This window comes from Agelaius phoeniceus, chromosome 16 (genome assembly GCF_051311805.1).
Source record: "Agelaius phoeniceus isolate bAgePho1 chromosome 16, bAgePho1.hap1, whole genome shotgun sequence".
Lineage (NCBI taxonomy): Eukaryota > Metazoa > Chordata > Aves > Passeriformes > Icteridae > Agelaius > Agelaius phoeniceus.
Genome location: NC_135280.1, coordinates 2953402 through 2966716, shown reverse-complemented (window position 1 = coordinate 2966716; position 13315 = coordinate 2953402). Strand labels below are relative to the sequence as shown.

At 50.1% G+C, this 13315-nt stretch overlaps 1 protein-coding gene across 1 annotated transcript; it reads left to right on the top strand.

Moving 5' to 3' along the window:
• Window positions 1-1128: 1128 nt before the first annotated feature.
• On the top strand, window positions 1129-10158 carry TMEM11 (transmembrane protein 11). The gene is made up of 2 exons (XM_054644030.2): window positions 1129-1277; window positions 9227-10158. The coding sequence occupies exons 1-2, from the start codon at window positions 1213-1215 to the stop codon at window positions 9741-9743; spliced, it is 582 nt and encodes a 193-aa protein (XP_054500005.1). The 5' UTR covers window positions 1129-1212; the 3' UTR covers window positions 9744-10158.
• The last annotated feature ends 3157 nt before the right edge of the window (window positions 10159-13315 follow it).

Here is a 13315-nt window from a genome sequence, read left to right as displayed (position 1 = left end):
TTCCACATTCCACACAGTCCGTGCTCCGGCCTGTCCCAGCCCTGCTGCACGTTCTGCCGGGCTGGGCACGCTTCCCAAACACCTCCTTGTTCCTGTGAATGCAGCCTTCACCTCCCCCGAAACAGCTGCCCCCCAAAACACAGCTGGGAGGGCAGCGCTGGGGGAGGGCCTCGGCATGCCTGGGGAGGTGGAGGCAGCCAGGGGTTTGTTCTTACAGTCACATTACATCACTTGGGAATAATGCTGTCAGAAAGAGGGTTTTTGTAGGAGCAGGAGATGCAGAGGCAGCGCTGTCAGGCTGGAGGAGGGCTCTGAGAAAGGAGGGGGTGTGGAGCGAGGAGCTGCTGTTTGATAAGGAAAACTTAAAATTCCTGATAAAAAGGCTCCTCTTCTGGGAGGAATCCAGCCCGGAGCAAGAGGGAGCCCTGCAGAGGCTCAAGCACCCTGGAGAGACCATCCAAGCACAAAACCTTCTGATGGATCCACAGGAGCTGGGAAACCTCTGGCAGTACCAAAGCTACACTGCAATTCTAGAGAAGCGTTTGGTATTAAACTTTATATTGAATTAATGATCTTGAGGTCTTTTCCTAAGTGATTCTGTGATTTATTCCTCCTCAGAGATGCAGCAGGGGAGTCTCCCCATCCACTGCCCCTATTTCGAGATTGATTCAGGGGGCGAAATTCACCCCCAAACCGCACCGCCTCTCCTTCCAGGGAAGTGCTACACAGAGGATCCTCCATCCCTAGTCTCTCCAGGGAAGGAGCCCCCTGGGTTTTTGGGATCAGGAGGCGATGCTGAACGGCGCCCACCCTGGGCAGCCACATTTCCTTACGGCGGGGCCGCGGGGCAGGCCGGGACTCGCCGCCGCGCTCCTCCCACGGGCTGGAGGATCCCGGGCGGCGGGGCTGAGCCGAGCCGAGCCCCGCGGAGCCGCTCCGCCGCCGGTGACGGGGCTGTGCCCGGGGGTCTCGCCGGGCTCTCACCGCGGTGCCCGCCTGGCCCCACCGCCCCCGTGCAGGGGACTACACGCCCCAGAGCCCCCCGCGGCCGTGCGGCGGCGCGAGGCACTGTGGGACTTGTAGTCCTTCCGCGGGCTCAGCCCCACCCCAAGCAGCGGCCGCCGCCGCCCCCACGCACTACATCTTCCGTCGGGCATCGCGGCGCGCCCGCGGGCCGCCGGCGGAGACATTTGCGAGGCGAGTGTCTCCAAGATGGCGGCGTGGGGAAGGAGGCGCGCGGGCCCCGGCAGCACCAACAGCGGCGGCGGCCGGGACAGGTGAGGGGCGGCCGGGCGGCGGCGAGGGGCGGCGGGGGCTGCGGGGCCGCACCGCCCGCGGCGGCCCCGCGACCTCGCGGCAAGGGCGGGGGCGCCGCGAGGGGAGCGTGGCCGGGCGGGGCGGGCGCGGGACGCGGCCGCGCTGAGGCGCGGAGGGGCCGGGGGCGCTCGGCGGGGCCGGGCCCGGGGAAGGTCAGCGCGGCCCGCGGCGCGTCCGGGGCAGCGCTGCCCGCGGCGGGATGCGGCGCTGCGGGCCGGGGAGAGGAGGGCCGGCCCCGGGAGGCTCCTTCCGTCCACGGCTATTTTTAAAGGCGGGGAGGGAGCGGCGAGTCCTCCAGGGTGACCTCCTTCTGCCGGGGCCGCGGCGGGCACGGAGCTCGGGACCGCGCTCCGGCCTCTGCCGGCGCGGAGGAGCGGCCGGCACAGGCTGGAAATACCCACGGAGCAGCGGTGGAAGTTTGGGAATCGCAACTTTAAAATGGGGAAAAGAGACGGAGGGATATGTCACGGAATCAGTTAGGTTCGAAAGACCTCGGAGGTCATCGAGTCCAACCTGGGAGCGATCCCCACCCCGTCACCCCGAGCAGAGCGCTCAGTGCCACCCAGTCCTTCCTTAAACACCTCCAGGGACGGTGACTCCACCACCTCCCAGGGCTGCCCATTCCAGTGTTTAATCATCCTTTCTGTGAAGAAATCCCTCCAAATGTCAGTCCTGAACCTCCCCTGGCACAGCTTAAGACAGTGTCTGGTCGAGCTACTTTAAAACCTGTGTGCACAGCCCTCCACCTGCTGAAAATGTCTGGGTTTATCCCGCATTTCCTGACGTTGGCATTTTTCTGTTCTGCCCCAGGGCTGACTGATGTAACCGGCAGCTGCTGAAAGCTGCTGCAGTGTTCTCTGAGTTTTTCTTTGTCCTGCTGCCTCGCCTCGAAACTCTGATATCCCTCTTAATTAGAAACTCTGATATCCCCCTTCATTTGTCTCGTGGCTTTTGCTTCACTTTATTCCCTTGCTGTGATCCAGCAGCGTTTGCTTTGATGCTGTTGAATCCACCCGGCCAAGGAGAGCCACAAGTAGCCCTGAAAATTCTGGCGCTATTGTGAACTGCAGGAATGCTGCCTATGTTCAGGGAATTCAAAAGTAATTGAACTGGAAGGGCCAATGGAATTCCTGCATCAGCGTGGTTTAAATAAACAGCTAAGAATACCACAGTGGTAAAACTGTCTGCACCCAGGGCTGGCACTGCCCCAACATGGGAGGTGTGGAGTTTTCATGTGGCAGACGTGTCCTCCCAGCAGAAGGGAAGAAACAGAATATGGAAAAGAACACTTAATAACTTCAATTATTCTTCCAGGGTGAAAATTGACGCAGACTTAAAAGTGAGTTGTTACTGTGTAACTTCATCTGTAACCTGTACAATAATCTAATTGTTGTTTGAGGTGATCTTTTTTTCAAAGCTGTGATTGCTCTTGATCTTATAATCAAAAATACTCCTAAACACGAGTCACTCCATGAACCTGCTGCTTTTGTTATTTTTCCTTTGCCAGTGAGAAGGGTATGGAAGAGAACAGAACAGCACATCCTCCCCTGAGCAGCGTTTCACAATCCCCATCAAAAGCTGGTGGTTCTTTAGGTGTCACCCTGGACAAACGTGGCAGGAGGAGAATTCCACGAGGTGTTGGGTGATGTCAGGGAGGTGCTGCTCCTTCCTGGCAGCTGCAGAGCAGGAGCTGTGGATGACTGGGCCTCTGCCTGTGCCTCAGTGGCTGATCCCAAACCACCCCTGCCTGTCTTGCCAGGCTGCTGCAGCACCGGTTGAGCAAAGGCAGCGCTGACAGACCTGATGTCATCACATGATGACATCTGCTTTTTATAGGCTGAATACAGTTTTCTTACTCTGGGCAGGATTCTTGTCCAAAGACACGTTCCTTTGAACTGAATGTGCTGATCCAGTTCTCCTGGTAGCTGAGCTGTTTCAAGGAGGGTTTGTAGTTGTCAGCCAGCCGCTCTAAAAGGCATCTGTGTGTCGGAGGTGGTGTGAGGAGACTCAGTACTGAATCAAATCCTGTCTGCTACGAGAATACAGCAGCTTTCATTTAAAATTATTTAAAAAAAAATAGACCAGCATATCTGTGGAGACTGAGTCCCTTCATAAGTGACTTTATTGATACTGAGAAAGCTATAATTGGTTAAAAAGTGCTTTCCTTGCTAGGAGTGAATGTAAGGACATTAATTTCAAAGGATGTTGACTGTGAACTCCAGCTGGCTCTAGTGGTGAAATAATAATGTTAAATAAAATAACCAAAACCACTGAAGAGAACCAATTAAATATTTGTTTTTCTTCATTCTGGATAGACTCTTTAATGGAGCCTGTCTAAAGGGAATTGTTAATCTGTAGACCAAAACAACTTTTTCATACAGAACAGACACAGGATTGTGTGGGGTGTTTCTGTACAAAAGGCAGCCTGGTGCCCGCCAGAGCAGTGGACAGCATGTTGTTTGTTCCCCTGGGAGATGTTCTGACAAACTCTGGAAAGAGCAGCTTCCATGTCATCAGCACTGCCTGCACTGGTGCCCTCACAGAGCTCCCCTTTCGCTGCCTGCACTGCTCAGATTTCTGTGCTCTGCTTGCAGCAATGATTGACCTATTTCCATCAGCCTGGCTAATCATTAGTTGACTTAAAATTGACACCTCCTTGTTGTCTGGGGCTGGATTTGTTGTAATGGTCTGGTGATGTTTTCCTTAGAGTTCAGGTAATGTTGTCCCTCCCTGAGGCTGCTTGAAGAGCTTCCCAATGTTCTCCTGTCCTTTTTCCTATTTGAATTAAAGGTGCATCTTCTGAATTCAGGTCTTGCTTTATTGCCCTGCATTTCCTGTTCTTCCTCTGCTTGAGTGCCCTTCTTAAAGCCCCAGGCCTGACAGCCCTGGCTGAGGGCTTGAGCCTGGTGGCTTGTGGGGACCTTCAGCAGAGGAACAATTCTCCAGGTGTTCAGGGTGGGATGTGTTTGTGCTTTCTGTGCACCATATCCTGAGTAGAAACATCCTCTGGGGAATATGACTGGGAGGTGGAATATTTCCACTAAGAATTAAAGCCAGGCCACAGCTCATTTCTTAATCTTGGAATTCAATTAAATTTCAGGAAGAATTTATGTTGGAGGGAGGGAAGTTTAGTGTTTGGATTTGTCAAGCCTTGACTCTGTTGACTTCCTCCAGCTTGCCTGAGATGCCAGCAATGCTCCCAGACATGCTCTGGCCATCTCTAATGTCCTTTTTCTGAGATCTTGGAGAGCCAGCACAAAACCCCTCTTGCACTGCTGAGCTGGGCTGTGTGTGCTGCTGGTGACCAAGTGTTATCACACTGCTGCAAGCTTCTTCTTTCTAATTTTTTTAGCTACTTATCAAACTGGTCTCCATTTTCAGTTAATCTGATTGTTTGGTGCTCTGAGCAAAACTCTTGCCCAGGAGAGAAAACTTTACCAAAACTTGACCTGCATGTTATGGGAGGGGCTCAAAAGAAGTTTTATTTTTGTCCAGAACTGTACTTGTGCAGCTTAAGATTATTTCCAAGTGTGATTTTGAGCATTTGCAGAACTGAGATAGTTGGATAAGTTGAAACCCTCACCAGAAGTCTGTCTGGCAGGTGCCATTAGGCTGAAGGCAGCAAACTCAGGAGGCTCAGTCCTTCTCCAGACTGCAGGTGGGCAGTGGTAGGAGGATGCTGAGGGTTCTCCCAGGATGTTTTCCCCTGCCTTGTTCCCATTGCTCTGTTCCTTTGTTTCTGCTTTTGCCACTTGGCACCTGGCAAAGCATGGAGTGCCATTGTGCCTCCTCTTTGGAATGTTTCTTATTTCTTCATCCATAAAGACTATCCAACTGAAATTTCCACTTACCAGGCAGGCTGCTGTTTCCAGGAGCCTGCTTCCAAGGTGGAAGCAGAGAAATGGAGCCACTCTGAGGACTGGAACTTCAGAAGAAATTGTTCCCTGTGATGGTGGTGAGGCCCTGGCACAGATTCCCAGAGAAGCTGTGGCTGCTCCTGATCCCTGGAAGTGCCCAAAGCCAGGTTGGGCAGGATTTGAAGCAATTTGGGACAGTGGAAGGTGTCCCTGCCATGGCAGGGAGTGGAACTGGGTGGGCTTTGAGGTCCCTTGCAACCCAGACCATTTCAGGATTTGATGAACTGCTGGAGCTGCTATTGTTCACCCTCTCCTGGTGCTCTCCCATATTCCCATGTTAGGAAGACAATCCAAATGTAATTTGAAGCTTGCTCTATAGCTAGCAGACACTTCTGCCCCTCCTGCTGCTGCAGCTCTGTTAACAATGGATTCCTTATTTTTAACTTGGGCAATACCAAAATTTGACATTGTTGAGTTTTAAGTGATTTACATCTTGCTGTGCTGAATAGCTGAGAGTTCTGTCACATCCTCCCATCCAGGCATTCATTCAGCACCAGGAATGAGACACTGAAAGTTCTCAGATATAGAATGCCTGAAACTGCAGTAGAACAAATGTTTGGATATAAGGCCTAGAACTATTCCTACAGAACAGCTCTACAACTTTTTAACTGTGCCCTCTTCTTTGGAGTGGGGAGACAGGTCCTGGAAAATCATTTGATTGAATAATGTTAAGAACTGCTTTTAGGCTCCAGTCTGGTAAACAGCCTATCAGGCTTCTGAACAGCTGGCAGCATTTTATGTCTTCTGGCATTAGGTGCTCTCTGGTTATTTACTATTCTTTCAAGTAAAATGGAGTTTATATCAAATCCCCACACTTGATAAGTGGTGGATGCCAGCTCAGAGTTGCTTGCAGAGCTCTGCAGTTGTGTTTGTCATGGCCAGGGTGGGTGACAAGCTCCAAAAGGCAAACTCCAGAGCCTCCAGTGTTTGAGCAGATGCAGTTGCTTTGACTGGATTTGTTGGTGTGCAGCTGCTGTGCTCAGTGGAAAGGCTGTGTCAGGAGAGTTGTGTCTGTGAAGTCCTCAGCTGAAACCTCCTCAAGCCCACATATCTGAGTCTCTTTCTGTATCATCTGAAATCCAAACAGTTTGCAGCTTCCCATGCTCCAGGGGCAGCCAGTTCTTGTGTGGAAATAATACATGATACCCACTTCCCTGTGCAGAAATTGAGACTTGCTGCCTGCTTTGCTGACTCTTCACATGTCCTATTTAAGCAGATATCTTTTTTGGATTGGCTGTTTTGCCATTTGCAGCTTCAGCACTATGATAGAGATTTATTCTGATTTTAGAGGACTCATTTGCAGAAGCAGCACAGTTGGAGGGGGGACTCTTTCAGGGATGGAGCCTTTGTGCCGTTCAGTTCCCAATAAATCTTTATTTTTCCCAGCAGAACATACTTGAAATTCTGCTTGTTTTGGCATTGGAGGCCAAGAAAACAAAGCATGTGCTTTTCTCAACTGTATTGTTATAAAGCCCCAGAGCCTGGCAAGCCAGAAAATTCCAGAGGAGATGGGCAGTGTTGCCTCTGGCCAGGCTGTGGGATTCCTGCTGACAGGTGGCTGTTTGTGGTGTGGCTCTGCTTGTGCAGTGATGCTGAAAGGAAAAAAGGCTGTTCAGAGGGAAGAACAGGCAAAACTGAGCAAGGAGAAACGAGGCTGAGGGTTGGTGCCACCTGTCCTGGTGCTGGGCCTGGAGAAATCCCATGTAGGTACTGAATCCTAGAGTTAGAAGCTCAGCTCCCATGGCTCTTGCAGAGGCAGGGAAGGAATGGCCTCACATCATCCCTGGAATGGCCTCACATCATCCCAGTGGTGACAGGGAGATGTGGAATGACAACTGTGCTGTGCCCACGCCTCTGGGAAGTTCTCTCTTGAATTTGGATTCTCCTTCTCTATTTTGCCCACCCATCTGCATGTTCCTAGGTATTACAAAACACTGAAAGTGCTCCTTGTTGGGAATATTAATTTTGTCTGGAAAGTTGGGTTAGCAGTGGGTTGGCTTCCAGCTTGAAAATGCCTTTCAGCAATAGCTTTTCCATGAAGTCATTATGCCCTAGTGGTTTCACAAAGTCATGGGTGGTGGTGTGCAGTTACCTTAAGCCTCTCTATGTCTTTTGCAATGAAACTGGACTTTTGATTTGGAAGAAGCTGCACTTGGAGCAGCTGTTATCAGGGAAAAGAATCCTTGGCAGAAACCATGACCAGCTGTGTCCTTGGTGTCAGTGTAACACCTGCTTAACTGGTTTCTTGTTAGAAAATCCTTATATAGATCCTGTTCTTAATTTTTTTTTCTCTAAATGCCTCTCAATTCACTGCAGAACATCAGAGCCCACCACATCCTGTGCTGAAAGGGTTAATGGTAATTTTCCCAACAATATCTAACAACTCATTGCCCTAAAGAAGCCCCCAGCATGCACAGAATTAAGCTGGACTTTTATTTTTCTTTCTACCCATGAACAGGCCAAGGGGGAAATGCACTGCAAGAACTCAATAACTACATTGTAAGTTGAGTTTTCCTTGTAGGTTATATAAATTCCAGCTGGACTTTTAATGAAACTGCTTATGACTGTGCTTTGGGAGAGGGTGGTGCCTCTCAGGTCCTGCTGGTTGGTGTCTGCTGCTGTTACAAACCCAGCCATGTCTGCAACAGCTTGTAATTTAACAATATTCTTGATTACAGCTGGCCACTGCTCAATCCCCTTTGCAGCCTGAGTGGAGCTGCACATTAAGGATAATGTTTGGCAACAGCAGCTTGTGAATGTGTATTTTTCTCCCTTTTTTTCCAGTGCATGCACATAAGTACCACTGCACTAATGGAGCAAAAAGTGCTCATTCTGTTCTCCACATCAGCAGTGTGTTCCTCCTGATATCACGGGGGTCTGAATGCTGTTGGGATGAGGCTGTTTTGTCTGCTGTGATTAGGTCAGATGTGTGATTTGTTCTCTTTCTGCTAAAGGAATCTGCTAGATATTTTTATCTTTGCTAGGCCATGTGCTCAGTTTTGCTCTGGTTAAGCACAAGTATGCCAGAAATATTCATTTCTGCATAGAAGAGAGGATTTTGCCTGGTTCTGATGGACAGGTTTTTACCCTTTCTCAGAGCAGGTGAACAGTCATAATCCTATTTCTTAGCAGTCTGTACATGAATGTAGCTGCAGATATAAGGTGATGTGGTGAAGAAGGTGGAGGGAAGGTGGAAATTGATGTGACATTAAGTAGCTGAAAGCTGCTGCTCCAATACAAGTTCCCTGAATCCCCTGAGTAGGAAATGTGCTCCTAGGTGAAGTGAGCAGCTCTTTCTTCACTGTTTGAACAGTGCCTGGGTTAAAAACTTGTTCATGTCTTGCTTTGCTGCATCCCACTTCAGGAGAGGGAGGGAAGTGTTCTGCCACAAACTGAATGCTCTGCTGCCTTCTTCACCTTCCCTTTCAGCAGTGTTCCTTGGCCATCCTTGTTGGATCTACCATGGATTTACTAGGCTGTGCTATTATGGAGGACTAAATAGCAAGCTGCATCAGAAAGCAAATGTATTCATCTGGAGATGTTTCCTCTCTCCAAACCTCCCAGAGCAGCTTGTCCTCCTGATCAGTGAGCTGCTTGTCTTGGTGTCTATGAAAGCTCCTGAAGTCTGTGGGGTTTGTTCAGTGATGTGTCGTGGTCACTAAGGTGTTAGTGACACTTCTGCTTGGGTAACAGTGTGAGAAACCATTTCAGGACTGCTACAAGACCCTATTTCTCAAATTGTTCTAGGTCCTCCAAGTTAGGAAAAGGTAAGAAAAATACATTGCCTTCTTTCAGGATGAATTATTGTACAGCAGGAGTAATCAGCTGATGTGGAATGAAGCTTGAGTTGAGAAGCTGCTGGTTGTGAAACAGGCAGTGACCTTGAGGGGCTGCCCTCACTTGGGGCGCTTCTGTCCTGCTCTCCCATCCGGGTGGGTGAACAGCCTTGTCCTTCAGCCCTGTAGTTTTAATTCTTCATTTCCCCTCACCAGGGTGACCTTGTCCTCCACGGACTGTTACATTGTGCACGAGATCTACAACGGGGAGAACGCTCAGGACCAGTTTGAGTACGAGCTGGAGCAGGCGCTGGAGGCGCAGTACAAGTACATCGTGATCGAGCCCACGCGCATCGGGGACGAGACGGCGCGCTGGATCACCGTGGGGAACTGCCTGCACAAAACGGCCGTGCTGGCAGGCACCACCTGCCTCTTCACCCCCCTGGCACTGCCTGTAGATTATTCTCACTACATCTCCCTGCCTGCTGGAGTGCTGAGCGTGGCTTGCTGCACCCTGTACGGGATCTCGTGGCAGTTTGATCCCTGCTGCAAGTACCAGGTGGAGTACGATGCCTATAAACTTTCGCGCCTGCCCCTGCATACGCTCACCTCGTCCACTCCCGTGGTGCTGGTGAGGAAGGACGACCTGCACAGAAAGAGACTGCACAACACGATAGCACTCGCTGCCCTGGTGTACTGTGTAAAGAAGATCTATGAACTCTATGCTGTATGACTTCAGCAGGGAAGAGAGAAACCCACAAAGACAAGTGTATTAAGACTCCCACAGTAACATTTTGTTTTTCCTCTTTGAGAAGCGGTGGAGACTGGGAAGGATTTGGTTTGATAGAGCTGTTATTTTTCAAATAACATATCACTGGTGCACCAAGGTTTTTCAGCTCTTCGTTACACTTGAGATGTGGATGTGTGGTGACTTGAGATCCGTATGTTAGGCCAGGGGAGTCCAATCCAGCAGCAGAATGTCAGTGAAAGAAAGCAATAGAAAGAAGGGGTGTGAGAGCTGCTTTCTTTTTTTTTTCTTTTTTTTTTTTTCTTTTTTTTTTTGGGAAACATTTAAGTATATTGTTTAATTGTATTACACAGAACCAGCCAGAAGTTATCATTGACCATTAAAGGATGAGAATTTCAAATGCTCTCGCTCTCTTGTCACTGTTATCAAAGTGATGTCACTTGAAGTGTCCAGGTACAAGCACATTGTGCTCAGTTCTTGTACGAGTTCTTCCTAAGGTGGATACATCTCTGAAATGCCTTGGGGGCTGCCAAGATGGGAGTTCACCTGTTCTACCTTTGTGCTGTGCCCTGACCACACAATTCCACTGCTTTTGCCTGGAACACAGGAGCTGCTTGCTCCTGCTGCAAGGCATCCACATGAGTGCACCTTGTTACCTGAAATTTTAGAATTCAGTCCTGTGCATTAATCCATTTTTTAGCTCTAAACTCAAAATCTTGTTCTTAAAGTGGGAAGCATTTACTCTTCTGTGACATCTGCCAGTTATTTTTAAAAGATAGGGGCTTGCTGTCTGTAATCTCCTCCCACCACATGGGGAATAGGTGTGGCTGGCGTTGGCAGGGCCAGCTTGGCACAGCTCCAGGTGTTACATTTGAAATAGGAGAGCAAAGGCCTGCAGTGAGAGCTGCCCGTGCACTGTGTGCTCCCTGCTCCAGTGGGAGCTGCAGCCTGACCTTCACAGCTCAAACACCGACCTTGACAGGGGTCAGGCCCCAAATTCTGCCTTTCTGTCTTTATCTCTCCAAACTGCCACAGCAGGCACCAAGGTCTCCCTGTCCTCACCTCCATGGGCTGTTCTGAGCACGGTTCTGACCTGTGCTGCTCTGCTGGGGCAGTTTTTCTGTGAGCAGGACACACATTTTGTGTGTGTGCTGGGCAGACTGGGATTGCTGGGTGTCCCAGCCCTGAGCACCAGCACAGGCAGCTGTGCCTGACGGGGCTGGAGGAGCTCCAGTGGCACTGAGACATTTCTGGGTGGCAGCAGCCCTTTGTACAGTGCTGAGCTCTCTCCCTCCAAGGTTAAAAGAAGCTGGGATCCAGAGCGTCTATTTATAGCAACAATGTACAGTTGTCTTGGCAGAGAGGAGGCAAAGAAACGCAACCACTTCATCTCTCAGTGGTCAGGCCAGGCTGGGCAGGCTGCCCTCCCACCCTGACGTGTTTCCAGAGTCCTGCTGGATGGATTTGAAGCCAGTGGCACATCTGCCACAGCTACTGCTGCCTATTGCTACAGAAGGCCCTGAAATACCTTTGTGCTGGCCACACCAAAGGTGTTCCTGATCTTTTTTTCCTCAATGCAGAATTCTCAGAACTGTTAGTTCCTTTCCTGCATCAGACCTCTGGGGTCCTGGTGCTTTTTTGTGTTAAGCTTCCCCTGGTCTGGAATGATCACTATGGCAGGTTCCTTAAATGCATGGCTGGCATCAGAGACTTGAGTTAAAAATTAGCAAGTTTCCTGGGGTCTCTTATTACAGGAGGAAAGGTGAAAAGTCAGCTTAGCTGTCACAATGGCTAGGTCTGATTGAAAAACACAGCTGTTACTCCATTCTGAGGTGGAGGGGCAGGGGAGTTTGTTTTCCAAGGAATCTCAGTGATAACGTAACTAAAATGCTTTTTAACATTCTGGTTGTTAGTCAGTCAGGGCTGTAACTGTGCAAGGTGACCTGGGAGAATGAGAGGGGTCTTGAGAGGTATTTTTGTACATGGTGAAAGGGTAAAACAACTTCCAGAAATTCCCATCCATATGGAGTGATGCTGTATCTGCAGTCCCCAGTGCCAGTAGCTCAGTGGAATCATCAGTGGCTGGGGACAAACCTCCCTTCAGAACCCCCACACTTTGCTGCCCCCCCTGCCCGTTGTGGACGTGCTCTGGAATGTGCAGCATTCCCCTCATCACAGAGAGGGAATTTACCTCCAAAGGGAATGGCTGCAGTCTCAGCAACCTCTGCCTCAGAGCTGTAGCTCCCACAGGAACTCCAGGAACTCCCCACACTTCATTTTCCCCTCAGGCCTGATGTGTTTCACCCTCAGTGCCCTGGATGGGAACACAGAAATGCAAAGCAGCCCCTTGGTCCTTCCTGGGTAGCCACGACCTGGAACACCAGAACATGGAGCAGCTGAACAAGCCTGGCAGGAGCACTGCATTTCACCAAGGAACCGAGGAGCTGAGCATGGGAAACACAAAAGGAAAAGCACAACTAACACCAACACTCCCCTTGTGGAGAGGCACAGAAGGTAATGCCTTGCTTTCCTCTCTTAACAGGAAAAAAGGTGTCTACACCTGAAAGCTTCACCTTGTCAGTCCAAGCCCAGGCCTTTCTGTGACACAGGGAAGGTGGCAGAGGATGGATGTCCTGACAGAGCAGCAGCATGGTCACCATTAAACACATCCTGGTTCTCAGAGGTCGTTTATAAATCTGTAGTGGTTAAGAAGAGGCTTTTGGAAGCAGAAGGTCCTGCTGAGCCTGCACACCCATATCAGAGTTTGTGTGACTAATCCTCTGTCTGGATTCACACTGTGCAAGCTAACAGGTCCGTAAAGAGGGCTGGGATAAAGCATGTTGTTCTGCAGCTACTACTGGTACAATAGCACCTTGCAGGGGTGTAAGGAAAAACAAAACCCTCCTGCTTTCCCTTCGTCTTATGTGCTGTGAGGAGCTGGAGTAGACCAAGGGATTCATTTCATAGCAATGTAATTTATTTGTCATCAGATGTGCACTCCCAGGCAGGACACATGGAAAATGCTGGCAAGTGCATGGAGGGGCAGGAGAGGTCTGAACCTTGGTTCCTACTAGTAGAGTTTATTTCAATTTTAAGATTATTTCTGTCCTCTATCTGTGCAGCAATTCCTTTTTCCTAATGGTGCTGGTATCCCTCACATGAGGAGAAGGGCTGAGGAATGGAACACAGCACCCTTCAGGCTGTCAGGCTCCCTGAAGTGATACTTGAACAGGCAGGTATCATTCCCCACTGGATGTGATCCTAATTAACATCCGTGATTGCTTTAAAGCAGATGAGAACAAAGGGTCTGTCTGCTACACTCTGCACTTTACACACATGGATTCTTCTCTAGTGCCAGAGAGTGCCTGGCATCCACAGGATCACACCTGCTCTGTGCTGCAGGTGGCCCAGGTGTGCTGCTGTCACCTGTGCAGTGTGTCCTGGCAGCAGCTGCCTTGCTGTGCTGTTCTACCTGTTCAGTGCTTCCCTGCATTCCTTGGGCTGGGATCCACAGAGCTGTCACTGCAGAATGAACTGTCCCAGTCCATCAGCAGGGC

Excerpts from the sequence above, each read along its gene's own strand:
- TMEM11 (XM_054644030.2), top strand. The coding sequence starts at position 1,213 with ATGGCGGCGTGGGGAAGGAGGCGCGCGGGCCCCGGCAGCACCAACAGC. Across the intron at positions 1,278-9,226 it reads AGCGGCGGCGGCCGGGACAG|GGTGACCTTGTCCTCCACGG; the intron begins GTGAGGGGCGGC and ends TCCCCTCACCAG.